Source organism: Pseudonaja textilis, chromosome 10 (genome assembly GCF_049901715.1).
Source record: "Pseudonaja textilis isolate UNSWEBS1 chromosome 10, rPseTex1.2, whole genome shotgun sequence".
In the NCBI taxonomy this organism is placed as follows: domain Eukaryota; kingdom Metazoa; phylum Chordata; class Lepidosauria; order Squamata; family Elapidae; genus Pseudonaja; species Pseudonaja textilis.
Genome location: NC_141999.1, coordinates 9,081,123 through 9,096,142, shown reverse-complemented (window position 1 = coordinate 9,096,142; position 15,020 = coordinate 9,081,123). Strand labels below are relative to the sequence as shown.

Sequence of the window (15,020 nt, the reverse complement as noted above, 5' to 3'; positions counted from 1 at the left end):
CTTTGCAAGTTAGAGCAAGATCTTTCCAGCACGGTTTAAGCTACATATGTTTTTGTGCCACGTTAGCACCTGTTTTACTGGGATTATTAGCGGAGTCTTGTTTAATTAAACCATGAAATTTCCAGTTGTTAAAATAATGCTTCATACACAAAATTCTGCAATGACTCTCAGCAAGGGACGTTCAGGAGACCAGAAACTCTGATGCCATGCTGAAGTGTCATCGAGCTGGCAGTTAATTATATAAATTGTGCTGCTCAGTGCCAAGCTGTATTCTGCCACAGCAACAAGACTGACAGCAGCCAAATGAACTTCTCCTTACTTATTTACTGTGGACCAAGTTAAGGAACAGGATTGGCTTTGCTTCCCCTCCCATTGAATGTCACCTCCTGGACATCAATCACAGTCTTTAACGTGGGGTGAGGCAGATGCTTAGAACGTCAGGTTCAGCCTTCCCTCAGTCACACACACACACACACACACACACACACACACACACACACACACTGGGTGGTACTAAAGGGGACATGGGGTGAAGGGGAAAGGAAGCGTCTCCAGGTTCCTTGCAACTTGTCACCTGCCAGGGGTCTAGTACTCTCCTGAAAAAGCCCTATGTTTGGAAATAGCTTGGAGGCATTAAAAGACCCAGAAAGGTATAATGGGTTGAAGTGGGAGGAAGCAATGAAGGTAGAGCTGGTATTCAGCACGTTCTGAGAGAACCGGTAACAGAAATGTTGAGTAGTTTGGAGAACCAGCAAATCGCACCTCTGACTGGCCCCGCCCCCATCTATTCTCTGCCTCCCATTGGGTACCAGCTGATTGGCTGGGTCTTCTTTGGTTGCCCTACACAGGAGAACGGAGCTGGAAAGCAGGGTAGTGGGGTGGGGAGGGAATGGGGATTTTGCAGTAACCTTCCCCTGCTACGTCCACCCTTAGTGTTCCATCCCTTAGTGCTCTCTGAGCTTGGTTGTTTTCTTGCAGATGTTTCATTACAGTAAACAATACCCCAGTCAAGGAACTACCAACTCATTTCAAATAATTAAACAGTAAACAATAGCCTAATCAAGGAACTACCAAAAAGAAAACAACACTCCCACCAATACTGGCAATCCACCCGTATATAAATAGAGAGCAAACCCTTCTAGCAGTAATGAGGTTACTTGGTTGGGCCCAGGTACCTGGACCGACAGGGGTATGGGAGAAAAAGCTCTAAACAGGGTGGTCTTTTAAGGTGTTGACTTGATTGCTTTTGCTGAAATTCCATTTTGGAATCAGATATTCAAGGACCAAGCCATCTGGAGCTGCACCATATTGTAAAAACCGAAGCCCCAAGAGGACCTGGGATTTCATGGGTTGCTAGAAGTAAGAACAAAACCTCCAGTCTCTGTGATGGGCTACAGGCCGCAGTTATCCAGACACAACAAGATTAGCGGAAGGATGGGCAGTCCACCCCCCTGCCAAATTATGTTCTTTGTCTGACCAGACTGGGAGGTGGAGGAGAGAAAAGGGGAAACAAAAATTAGGGGTGATTTACCACCCACCCCTGCTACCCGGCTTTTGTATCCTTCAGACTCGGTTGCAACGTGGAATGCGAAAGATTTTTAAGCGGCTACTCAGTTCTTACGTAAGCGGGAAATATTTGGCCTGAAATGGGAAGGCTCAAGCACAAACTAGGTCCTATGAATTAGCTCAAGTATGAACTAGCAAAGAGCCTGTATTTCTAAATTTTATTTGCTGGAGATACCACTCCTGGCCCCAGTGGATTATTGGTGCCCTCTCAAACTTCAGACCACCAACTTCCATCCAACCCAGACCAGATTTATGTTCCATTCCCAAAGGTTCCAGGTGTGAAATTTGCTGTTTATTTCAATAGTTATACCTTGGGGGAGCATTTTCCTGGAGTCCTCTGTAAGGATTTAAGATCCTGTTCTTTTTGCTGTATAAACAAAGCTTGGGTTTTTTGTTCCAAGCCTGCATCATTTTGCATAACAACCACCTTCACCAGAATAGTGTCAATCTTATGTTCTGAGCAGGGTGTCCAACCTTTAGTAAGTTTAAGACTTGAAGATTTCAACTCCCAGAATTCCCCAGCCAGTCATACTGATGCTGAAATGCTAGCATCTCCAATCAATAAATGCTATATTTGTAATATCTAAGAGTCCCATTAATGGAATCCAGTACAGATTTTCCTCCCAAAACTGCTCTATTCCAGTATTATCTGCCACTCTAAGCCTAAGGGTTACTTCAATCCTGCTGGTTTTGAGAAATAAATAAACAATGATGCCCTGATGATAAAGATAAACTCAAAGATGGTGACCTCGGGCCATTGCCCGGGGAGATAACAACATATCTGTTAAATTCCCCAGACCACTCCATGCACTATGTACACACACACGCTTCTTCCTCAGGCCTTTTTTATCCTCACCAGACAACTTCATATTTTAAAAATAAAAGACACAGTATGTAGAAGCCAACTGGAACGAGATTGAAAAGCAGAAACGCAAACCTTGGCCCATTCCCAAGGCGTTGACTCTTAATACCTAAGGCCAGCTATACCCCAAATAGGAGGTGAAGTTCAACTCATGTCCAGGTGGGTTGAACTTCACCTCCTATTGTGGAAGGTGTCAAATTAAAGTAATCTAAGCTAGAACAAAAATGATTTCCCATCTTAGGTAGGACAAGTGATTCTCTCCCCCCCGCACCTCCTGTGTGTGTGTTTATATGAATTTCCCAACCTTGGACATTTCAAAATGTGTGGATTTCAACTCTCAGAATTCTCTAGCCAGCGATGGACTTTCCTTCCAATGGTATCTTCACAATACTCTTGTAAATAGACTAGGGCAGTGTTTTCAGTCCTGGCAATTTTAAGATGAGTAAAGTTCAACCTCCAGAATTCCCTAGCCACCAATGGCTGGGGAATTCTGGGAGTTGAAGACCACAAATGCCAAGGTTGAGGAACAGCAAGCTAAGGCGAGAGAGTGTGGAAGGTTCAAAATTGACCAGAGAATTTCCATTTTTGGTGTGGATCTCCTAAGTGCTGTAACCTAAACTTTGTCTTACATGTGGAATGGCTTAATTATGTTTCGCACAATAAGCCACCCCTGGCTACAGTCACACATTGCCCTAAATTACAGCCAAACTGCCACATGATGACCTTCCATTCCAATGAACCCAATGCTGGCTGGGGGAATTCTGAGATTCAAAGTCCACCCATCTTAAAATTCCTGAGGTTGAGAAACATCTCTATAGGCCAGGGGTCCCCAAACTTGGCAACTTTAAGACTGATTGGACTTCAACTCCCAGAATTTTCCAACTAGCATAGTTCACAAGTCTTAAAGTCCACAAGTCTTAAAGTTGCCAAGTTTGGAGACCTCTGTGATAGGTCATTTCAGCTTCCACCAAAGTAATGACACAGGGAAAGCCCACTGAAGCCCACTAGCAAGCAGCTTCCATCATTGTAGCCAAAGAACATGGCTAATCATAGAGTCCTCATCTCATACTTGATGCTCACACAGAGCATGAATCTTTAGGTTTCCAGTTGAGAATATTAAATTACAAGACAACAATCTCCTGAGCCGGAGGGCATTCCTAAATAAGATCTGTTGGGCCACAGCAAGGAGGAAGGGGTAGTTGCTTTCATGAAATGCTGAACCAGATAAGCCTTTGGCTGGATCTAGCAAGATTCTGGTTGTACTTAATCAAGACATGCAGAATTTCTTCCAAATTAATTTGATACTATTCCTTCCCTAGACCTCTGAAAACTGGCCAACATTCCTGCTTCTTTTCATGTATACATTTTCTTACCTACTTGCTAGACCCAAGAACCAGGAATGTCATACAAGGGAAACAGACTATCACTTACCCTCGTTTGCACTTTTTGTAGACTTTATAGATGCTTTCTTCTGGCAGGCCATATTTTTCTGAAATCTGGAAAATGAAAAAGAATAGTTTACATCCATCTACACATTCCGATGAATGGATTCCTGGAGTCTTATAAAACTCACTGGTGGTATTGCAGTACCTGTAATACTTCCCCATTCAACTCACTCGATTCTGACCATAAACCCGTTGCAATTGCATCGTCCCAAAGAGATTCCCATGTCAAAATCAAACAACTGAGAGCTGAGAACAAACCTACTTAGTGATAAATAGAATGAGATCCAGTAAAAACCTGTTCAAATCCTATTCTAGTTATGGAGTAATGTTGGCTTAGGCAAATCTCTGTTTCTAATGTTTCCCTCTCCCTTCTGAAACTGGTTTAAATCTTCCCTTGCAACACAAGAACAATGCATGGATACCCATGGAGTTGGGAGAGAGGATCAAAAATAATAATCAAGAGGGTAGCCGCAATGGTATCATTACATAATCGTGGCCACGGTCTTGACTTTTTTGTTTATTCTTGAGTCTTGACCTCCTATCCCCCTAGAACAAGACCTTTTGCATCTTAGGTAGACCTTCCTAACATTTGTTGTGAAGTTCTTTTAATACTCAAAGTTTGCTTTAGTCATTATCTGTTGAATAAGCCACAAAGTCAAGACTACAAATTGTACGAAGCCAAAAGCAAACGAATGGTATTTTAGCATCACACAGTCTGAAAACCAATCTAAAACTTATGATATACACTATTTGGGCCAATTTTAAACCTGGTCTCCCAATTCCCTCCCTAGAGGAGAATGTGGGTTTGGCCAGATTCATGTTTCTTACTATTCTCCAAAGCATCTGAGGGCAGGACAAGGAGCAATGGATGGAAACTAATCAAGGAGAGAAGCAACCTAGAACTAAGGAGGAATTTCCTGACAGTTAGAACAATTAATCAGTGGAGCAACTTGCCCCCAGAAGTTGTGGCTGCTCCAACACTGTAAGGTTTGTTTTAGAAGAGATGGGACAATCATTTGTCTGAAATGGTATAAGGTTTCCTGCCTAAGCAGGAGGTTGGACTAGAAGACCTCCAAGGTCCCTTCCAACTCTATTATTCTACAGTATTCTATTCTACTTCTCAGCCATCCTTTTTGGGGGGAAACCACAGCCTCATTTCTACAAGCAGAGAAACCATTTCAGTGTGGAAAACTACAGCTCCCAAGAGGCGATTTCAGAAAAAGAAATGTGTTATTTGCTCTTTTCCAATTTGAAAGTGTGCAAAAGCAGGGCACACACACTCAGAAAGAGACACACACACATAAAGCAAAGCCATAAATATGGCTATCAGATCATTTTCGGGAGATTGTTTGCTTTATTCCCCGCCTCAGCAAAGCCGAGCCGAGGGTTATCTGGAACGGTGGTGATAAACATCACAGAAATATGCTCCAGCATTGTGTGCTCTTTAAACATTGAACAAATATTCATGGTGGTAGGGAAAAGGAGAGAGCTTCCAGCCCAGCCAAGCTAAAAGAGGCAAAATCTAGAGAGAAAGAGAATACAGAATGAACAGGAAAATGGCCTCCAGAAACGGGCCTAGGAACCAAATTACACATGGGGCCTTTCATAGTGAAACACAAATCTTCACAGGAACTGAAAAGTAGGAACCGTTTGTTGTTTTAAGTTCTGATGGTCTCTATGGTATATATTCATGAGGTTTACACATCGTGCTAGTTCTTCATGTGGTACGGTTGGTTTAAGGAGTGCATTGTATGAATACAGTCATTGAGGAATAGAAATTACCATTCATGACCTAGCTAGCACCTTGTGGAAATACAACCAACAAACTGATTGTGCCTTTTTCTATAAACCACCAGTTAGCAAACTCTAGTTTAATGCAAAATGGACTCCATTGCCCAGGTCAGGCTGCCAATGGGCTAGTTATAATCCCAACCAAACATTTCTTTAGAGAAGGTCTTAAAATGCAGCATCCCAAGATTGGTTTTCTATTTTATCAGCACCAGAATCGTTGTACAACATTGACTAAGTGGAGCCATCTCTTAAACAGCCAGTAGTTGTTTCCTCTCATTACTTAAGCAACATTGTAAGAAGATTTTAATTAAAATAGGATAAAGAAACCTAGGAAGGGATGAACATCTGGGATGGGAAGCAGTCTGACTCAAGTTGTCATTCCTTTTGTGGAGGTCTGCTGGCTGCCCTTCTCCACCCTAGATGTCTTCAGCACCTCATCCCAAGGTAGCAAACTTCCATGCCATAGGATGACCAAGGAGAGAAACTCACCGCATTTCTCAGGCCTTTGAGATCGGGAGTCTTCAACATGAGAGCATCAAAAACTTCCTCTGATTCCCGTCGTACATAGAGTAGAACTGAATGACACAAGAGACAATGGTCAAATCTATCTGCAGATGTGGAAGAAGGAAGCCCTCATTTCTCTCCTTCCGGTATAGAATCTCCCAAACCCATTACATCAAGGGTGTTAAACTCAAGGCCTGGGGGCCAGATCTGTCCCAAGGGGTGCTTAGATCTGGCCTAAAGGGCCACCCTGAAACAGCGAAGGACCGGACCATGATGCCTATGCCAGTGAAAACAGAGCTTGGGAGGGCTGTGTGCGGTTGCTGTGTGCAGGAGGCCATCGCAGCCGAAAATGCAGTTCACGAGGGCCACGGCAGGGGTGGGATTCTACCGGTTCGCACCTCTTCGCTAGAACCGGTCGTTAACATTCTAAGTAGTTCAGAGAACCGGTTGTTAGAAGAAATTACTGGCCTAATCCTGTAAGGAAGGCAAGAAGGAAACATTCTGGTGTTGCTTATAGAAACTGCCTCTCTGTTAACCCTTATTGCATTCTTGGCAGGACTAGACTTCCTGTCTCAGGAACATCTCTGGAGTTTCTTTCCCCTCCTTTGCTGGTACTTTGCTTGTGTGGAGTGACCATTCAAAGTTACAATGGCACTGAAAAAAGTGACTTATGACCATTTTTCACACTTATGACTGTTGCAGCATCCCCACAGTCATGAGAGGCCAGGCGAGGAGCTGCATGCCTTGATGTGAGTGACATTGAGTTGGCCACGCCCAGCCAATAACATGAAGCCATGTCCACCCAGTCATATGATCATCAAGCCACACCTACCACCTAAGCCACGCCCACAGAACCGGTTGTTAAAAGTTTGAATCCCACCCCTGGGCCATGGGCAGCACTCCCAAACTCCGTTTCTGCTGGCAGAGGGTTGCAGGAAGCTGTTGTAGCTGAAAACAGAGCTCGGGAGCCCATTTTCACTGGCAGAGCACATGGGCCGCCACAGGCGCCCCCAACACGAGTGACGTTGAGTTGGTCACGTCTACCTTGGCCCTGCCCACCCAGCTCCGGATGTCAAACACAACCCATATGTGGCCCACAGTGAAATCGAGTTTGACACCCCTGCATTACATCTTTGCTTTGAGGTCTCACATTCCTGTCCTTTTTTGCATTCCTTACAACTTCATCCCCCACACTCCATGTTTCTGTACTCTCCCTGGGCCCAGACACTGGCACAAACTTCACTGCCCTCAATGCCTGTCCCTGTTCTGCCTCAGAAAAAGGGAAAGCGATATCGTGCTTATTGTCTTAGTACAGGACAAATTAAGGAAAGTGATTGATGGATTCCCTGACCTTCATTTCTTTCTCCAGAATAGCACCTTCCAGTGGGAAAAAACCCATCAATTGCTCTCCTTAATTGTGATGGGACAATGAAGGACATGGCTAAGCAGGACCCTAGACAGTCAAGTTTGGTCACCTGTCCATTTGCTAATTTGCCACTCTGACATGTTAGTGTTGTGGTTAACAAACAGAGGGATGCATCCTTCTGCATCTGTGGACTCCATGCTTTTTCTTGGGCTATGAGGCTCCTGGGCATGCAGAAGACATCTGCCACTTCCAACTTACCTCGTTGGGGGTCTTCTTCTTTTGCTTGTTTTGCGGCTATGGGATCAAATTCGTCGGGGAAGGAAGGGCAGCTCCGCTTTAAGGGCAAACTGAAGTAGGGAAAAAGAAAGGAACTTAGAACATCTCCTGGTTGGCCTAATATACAAATCACACGGGATCTTCCCAAACAGATCAGATGTCCCTAACTGAATCTAGACTGTGCAGCAGTTAAAGAGGGAGTTATAGACTGGAAAGACTCAAATTCAAGGCCCCTCACAGTCCTCAAGTGGATTTAGTCACATTTCTCAGCTTAATCCACCTTATGGGAAACCGCCAAGAACAAAAAGAGGATGGATGGATAGAAGGATGGATGGATGGATGAGTGGGTGGGTGGATGGATGGATGGGTGGATGGATGGGTGGATGGACAGACCAACTTCAAAGCTTTGTCCTTAATAAAAAGGGACAATTCATTTTATTTCATTTGAATGAGGCCGTTATGCTGATATATATGTTGATGGACTGCTCTCTCTACTACTCATAAACACACCCCAAATGAAGTGTCCTCCCCTCATTTGAGACTAGACCCTTATATATCCCCAGATGGAAATTATTGACTATTCTGTCCCACATGGAAACTGCTGAACCAAGACAGTGATTGGCTGAAAGTCATCCAATGTGCAGCACTCAAAGAGTTTCGTGGCCCAGAGCCCTGAAGGCCTGAATGTAAACCCATGCCTGAATCAAAGACTTAAATATTTGAGTTTCCATGAGTTATAAAGGCAACAGGTATGGGGAAGCAAACACATTTTTGGTCTCAGAGTCCAAAAGCATTTCAGGTTGCTGACCCCATCAATGCCTCAACCACCAAAGGAAATGTATTACATACCTGTGGGAATCATGTGGAGCTCCAGCAGTAGGTAATACCTATAAAGAGGGAGGGAGATGTTTTAATCAAAGATGAACAGCCATTTTAAAGCCCTTCCCCCCTTTGCAATAACATAGCAAAGCTATATTTATTAGATTTAGATTCTGCCTTTTCTTCAAAGGGGCTTACGTGGAAATTCCACTCAAGGTATCTTCTTTACTAAATAGCTTGCTGGATCAGAGGTTGGCTGTTCAATATACGTCCACATTCCCCTTGGGATGTATGTCATACCCAACTAATTAAACACTTTTACACACCTTACTGCTCTCCTTCGCTCCTCTGTTTCTCTAAGGAAGGTTAGATAGAGGGTCCAAATCATATTTCATCTCCACAGAATGTGTTTCTTTCTGGAGCAGAGCCTCAAATGATGGCTTTGCTGACCAAATATTTGGATGTTCACACAATAAGCTTAACCTGGTCATGAATAATCCATTTTTGGGGGTTTGCATGATACATTCAACCTTATATTAATCAAATGGAATGGGGTCATCCAGCCAACCAAACCAAACCAAACCAAACCAAACCAAACCAAACCAAACCAAACAGCTTTATGACTCTCTTGGATAAGCATGTTCCTTGTCACATGAATACATTGTCCCTAGTTCTACATATTTAGGTCACCGCTGATATAAAAATTAAATGAACCTACATATCACATATACAACAAAGTCTACTAACTTATTAGCTAGGAAGAAATAAACACTAGTTTATGTTGAGTTGTAATATATTAAGAATTTATAATTTAGATCCTGCCTTTATTATTTTTATAAGTAATTCAAGGCAGTGTACATAACTAATAATCAATCCTTCCTCCTCCTATTTTCCCCATAAGAAAAACCTTGTAAAAGGAGTTGAGCTGAGAGAAAGTGTTTTAACCCAAAGCCAACCAAGTTGGCTTTCATCCCTAAGGCAAGGCTAGAATTTACAGTCTCCTGGCGATTGGCCCAAAGTCGCTCGTCAACTTTCATTTCTAAGGAGAGATTAGAATTCACAATCTCCAGGTGATCGGTCCAAAGTTACAAAGTCCATTTTCCTTCCTAAACCAGGACTAGAACTCACAGTCCCTGGCTTTCTACCCTGATATTTTAAAATGGCTCTCTAATTATCATCCTATGAAGACTTTGCCTTCTGGACAACCACTGGACTACATCTAGATGTGAATCCTCTCCCTCACTGAAGGTCATCCTGAATCCTTTCCGAAGTCCACGTTTTCTTCATGGAACTCTGGAGGTTCTTGGCATAAGCTGCAGGGCTAAAAGAGGAGCCTTACCGTTGCACATCTTTGGAGGTTTGAAAAATGAACATTTGGGATGAATAAGACTGGCTGGGTTTCCAAGTCACTTTGGGGCTTGAGGTAAGTGATTTCATTGCTGCGAAAGCTTGAAACTAAACAGCTTTTCAAACCTGAAAGATTAAAAGATAAAGTTATGGTTTTTAAATCACACTCCTTATTCTAAATTAACAGAAACTTTGTAGTTTTTAAAATTGTCTTTATTACACAATCACGAGGCATCTTACAAAACCATAGAAATCTATGATTCTATTTGTAACTTGGTGTTCTTCCTCCCCATGTGAAACAAGAACCAAAAACATTAAGAAGAAATAGAAAACCTGCAAATATCGCCTTGGGGCTGGTAGCATTAGAAGTTACTTCAAAATGGAAAAAAATTGGGTGCCAAGTTCATTGGTGCCCTAATCACCTGACCTTTAAGAAGTCCCTTAAGACTGTTTATATATCAGGGACTATGGGTGCTAATGGGGATGGGCTTTTCCTAGACATAGGCCTGTAATTCTGGTTTTAGTTGTCTTCTGTGGTTATTTATATATTGGTATTTTCCTTAGTGGTGGTGTAAACCACCATGAGTCCTGAAATCTGTGTTGTATAGATTTTGGTGTGAGGATAAATAAATTCACCCAAAAAGCAGATATAACTGAAAAGCTATTTTAACAAGTCCATAAACAAATAGTCTTGAATCTAATACAGTAGTGTCTTAACACAAAGCCATCCATTTGAAAGCCTTCTGAAACCATTCTAAGAGCCATAGTGGTGAAATGGTTAGAATGCAGTATTTCAGGCTAATTCTGCCCACTGCCATGAGTTCAATCCTGACCAGCTCAAGGTTGACTCAGGCTTCCATCCTTCTGAAGATGGTAGAATGAGGAGTCAGATGGTTGGAGGCAATAGGGTGACTCTGCAAACCACTTAGAGAGGGCTGTAAAAGCACTATGAAGTGGTATAGAAGTCTAAGTGCTGTTACTATTTCATAGATGGCATTTTGGAGAATCCAAAGTTTGTCTGTAATATGCTCAACCCGATTCAAGATTGGTAAAATGTGCCTGCAGATTGTCCTATGAAAGGCAAGAAAACTTGTACTCGATTTTCTGGCAACAATCATTTCAAGAAGTCCTTTGAGAATTCATTCCTAAACTGAGATCAAAATCCAGAAGATGGCAACCTCAATCCCCAGAAAGGTGAACCAAAACAACAAGAAGAAGAAGGACAGAGAAGAGAAGTGAGCAAAAGATGGAGGTCATGTTGATGGTCCCAAAACAAATCTCTAAGGACTATCTTTTCTTATATGACCCTCATGGTCAAATCATACATGTTCTTTATAGCCTCCCCATTTTTGGAAACCTGACTGGTGGTTACTGGAATGACAAGCCTTCAGGCTGTGGTGTCCATACAACGAAGCTCTTACTCCAGGGACTTTCCCTTGGCCCTTTTCTTTGCTATCTTGAAGGCCCTAGGTAGAGTGTGCCAAACCTTCCTTGTGGGCTTGGAGCAATCACAAGGCTCTTGAAACTAGTTCTAGCTGCTTTTTTTTTTTATCTTGGTGACCGTTTTTTTGCTTTTCTCCCTTTTGTGGTTTTTATGGCTGTTTTTATTTGACATCTTACTTATTATGTTTTGAATATGGATTTGTTTTGTAAGCTTCCCAGAGGGCATGTGTCAACCTATGGGGTCTAGATCTCATAGGTAAACAAATAAAACAGAATAAGCAAAGAGAAGGATTTTAAAATAGGACTTTAAATCCAGCTGGGCCTGGATCCTAGGTGGAATGAGAAAACTGTCCAGCAGACCTGGAGTCTATGGCTAGTCTCTTGGGCAGCTGGGAGTTACCAGAATTGCACTGATTTATCTAGAGGGCACCAGATCAGTCTAGCTGGACTAAGAATAGATGCTCTTGTTCATCTGTGCAACCCTAAAGCAACTGACTGCTGGAGCAGAGTCTTTTTAGGCTGCAAATGGTGATGCTGTTTCTATTCCCCGAATCCTTAAAAGCAGTTGGAAGCCAATCCACGGTCATCTTCTTTGCCACCTATCTCAAAGGCTGACAACATTGTGAACTCATCAAAACTCCATCAGCTGAGCCACAGAGAAATACAAACTGCAGGTTCTTCTAGACTTACAACCTTTTGCTTAGCGACCATTTGAAATTATGACCGTCCTGAATAAAGTGACTTACAACCAGTCCTTGAATGTCTAACCATTGCAGCATCCCCAAGGCCATCAAAACTCAGGTGCTGGACCACCAACATGGATTTAAAATGGTTGCCACATCCTGGGGTCATGTGATTGCCAATTGCAACCTTCCCAGCTGGCTTCCGACAAGCAAAGTCAATGGGGAAAGCCAGATTTGCTTAACAACCACACACGATTTGCTTAACAGCCGTAGTGATTTGTTTAAAATGATCATAAAGCCAGGCTTGATTCACTTAACAACTGCCTTGCTTACCAACAGAAATTCTGGTCTCAGTCATAGTTGTAAGTCGAGGGGCACCTGTATGCAACTCAATCAAAGCCCCCATCTGAGCAGTCGCTACAGTGGGGAGCTGTAAAGCCACCAAGGGGTCTACCTTGTTGTTTTTAAAAGATCCATGAAATAAGAGTCTGGCGATCACATCTCAGCCTCTAAAGCAGGGATCCCCAACCTTTGGGCCCCACTAATGGTCCGTGGCCCATTGTCAACTCATAAAAATTCCTATGCTTGTTTTAGTAGTTGCCCTAAAAAAAAAGTGGAGGGGAAGGAAGGAAATGTGGAAGAGCAGTGCAGCAGTTTGGAAGCGAAAGTACATTCCAACTCTTATCTTTAAAAGATTGTAACTAAAATACCAGAGCTTTTACCCACGAATATATTTAATTGGACAACATGAATGATGACACACAGCCCATGAACCAGAGCTGGTATTCAGCAGGTTCTGATCAGTTCTGGAGAACCAGTAGCGGAAATTTTGCGTAGAACCAGCAAATCCCACCTCTGACTGGCGATTTTACAGTATCCTTCCCCTACCATGCCCACCAATCCATGCCCATAGAACTGGTAGTAAAAAAAAATTGAATCCCACCACTGCCGTGAACGTGCTCAATTGGAGAATCATGGTTTAATTAGGGCAATTGCTGGAATCCTAATACCCATTTGCAACCAGGCCATGTGAGTGGCCAGCTGGTGCATGCGGATGCACAGCCCATGTGAGCATTGTGGGCACTTGGGGCCTCACTTGCATGAGTGTTATGGACACTCTTGGCCCCACTCACGTGAGCAGCAGCATATGTGCCTGCCCTTCCCACAAAACCATCCCCTCTTTCCCTCCTCCCCTCCATGGGCCATCAACCCGTAAAGGTTGGGGAACTCTGCTCTAAAGGGAGGGAAGGAAGTGTGGGTTGCCAGACCGTGGGAACTAATGGGGCTGGGCGAGGCAGATGTTCCCACCAATGGAGAACCACTACGGAGTTTCGGTATTTCAAAGAGAAAGTTTGCCTTTCGTGCAATCCGAGGTCCATTGTCCCTAAGCTGTCTCAGTTGCTGAAAGAAATGGCAGGGTGAGACCACAAAGGCCCATATCTGATTCTGGAGTTGTGCAAAGCAGGAAAGCAGCTCAAAAAACATGAAGCAACAGGAGTTTCATTTCCCAGAAACTAGGGTGTCTCTGCAGAGTGTGGTTAAAAGCAGGGGTGGGATTCAAATTTCTTAACAACTGGTTCTGTGGGTGTGGCCTAATTTGTGCATGTGGCTTGGTGGTCATGTGGCTGGATGGGCGTGGCTTGTATGTAAATATTATAAATATGTAAATATTGAATTTCTTATTAAAAAAGGCAGATTGAGTTGTTCACAGAATCGCAGATTCACTCAGAGATCTACCTTTCTGCAATCTGCTGCCTGAGTCTGCACTGAAAAAATAAAAACTTCAGTCCTAAGGAAGGTTCAGCTCTGCTTTTAGATTAGCTAGAAAGCAAGAAATCCAATGATTTCCTGCTTTCTAGCTAATCTAAATTTCCTGGCACAGTAGAACAGCTGATGGTCGGGGAAAAAAAGAAGGAAAAATAGCAACTGAGCAGGCAAGTTTGATGGCGTGTATGCCAGGTAAGGAGTGAGTGGGCAGGGAGGGGAGGGGCCAGCCAGTGGTGCAGTTTGCTGGTTCTCCAGACTGGGCAGAATCATAACAACCGGTTTTATAGAACTGGACCGACCAGGTAGAATTCCACTCCTGGTTAAAAGCATCAAGATGGTGGCCACAATGGAACAATTGAAGCTCTGTCCATTTTTTACATAGAACCCAAGAATACACGAAGAGATTTCAGTTGACTGCTGTGGCTGCCATGTTGACTTTTTTTGACCATATCTTGCAGGCGTCTCTGATGGTCACCATCCCTGCAGCTTCCTCTTCTTGGCCCAGGACCAACCCATCAAGGCTCCTTTCCAAACAGTTTGAAGGGGCCGCTATTCCACTTGTACTCACCGTTATTATTGGCATCCAAGCATTTTCCTTTCCTCCTGAACTGTTTGCGTTCATCATCCCGCATTTTCCTCTCTGCCCCCTAGAAAAGGAGAGAAGCCACAACCTCACTCTCACATCCATGGCTGCTAAGGGTAGACCTACAAACATTTTTTTTTTCATGTAATGGTGTGTGGGAATGACCTCGGGAGACTGAAGAGATGCTGCCAAGAGGGACTGCCAGAGGAATGGTCAGATAAGAGGGAGCATGGCCCACAACTGCACAGTGGGTGGAACAAGAGAGTCAGACCCTCCTTAAGTTCTCAGGCTCTAAAAGTGGCAGCAGGAGACTTGCACTTTCAGGCTGAGAAGTTCTGTTAATGTAGCTTAACAATAAATTAAATTTAGCTTATCTGGCTGGGTTTCCTGTGGTCTGCCTTGTAAGGCCATGGCATGTGAAATGACATTTGTCCACCATGACACCTGGATCTAGAGGTGGACTTCAGCTGTTCTGACCAGTTCTGGAGAACCGATAGTGGAAATTTTGAGTAGTTTGGAGAACCAGCAAATCCCACTTCTGACTAGTCCCGCCCCCATCTATTCTCTG

General features: G+C 43.5%; 1 protein-coding gene across 1 annotated transcript in view; it reads right to left on the bottom strand.

Annotated features, from left to right (window-relative positions):
- GRHL3 (grainyhead like transcription factor 3) overlaps window positions 1-15,020 on the bottom strand; it is a 53,904-nt gene that overhangs the window by 5,679 nt on the left and 33,205 nt on the right. Inside the window, exons 10-15 of the mRNA XM_026702601.2 lie at window positions 14,438-14,516; window positions 9,969-10,102; window positions 8,660-8,697; window positions 7,793-7,881; window positions 6,154-6,239; window positions 3,860-3,924 (exon numbers count right to left, since the gene is read on the bottom strand). Coding sequence (XP_026558386.1) covers window positions 3,860-3,924; window positions 6,154-6,239; window positions 7,793-7,881; window positions 8,660-8,697; window positions 9,969-10,102; window positions 14,438-14,516 — 491 coding nt within the window. The remainder of the gene's footprint in view (window positions 1-3,859; window positions 3,925-6,153; window positions 6,240-7,792; window positions 7,882-8,659; window positions 8,698-9,968; window positions 10,103-14,437; window positions 14,517-15,020) is intronic.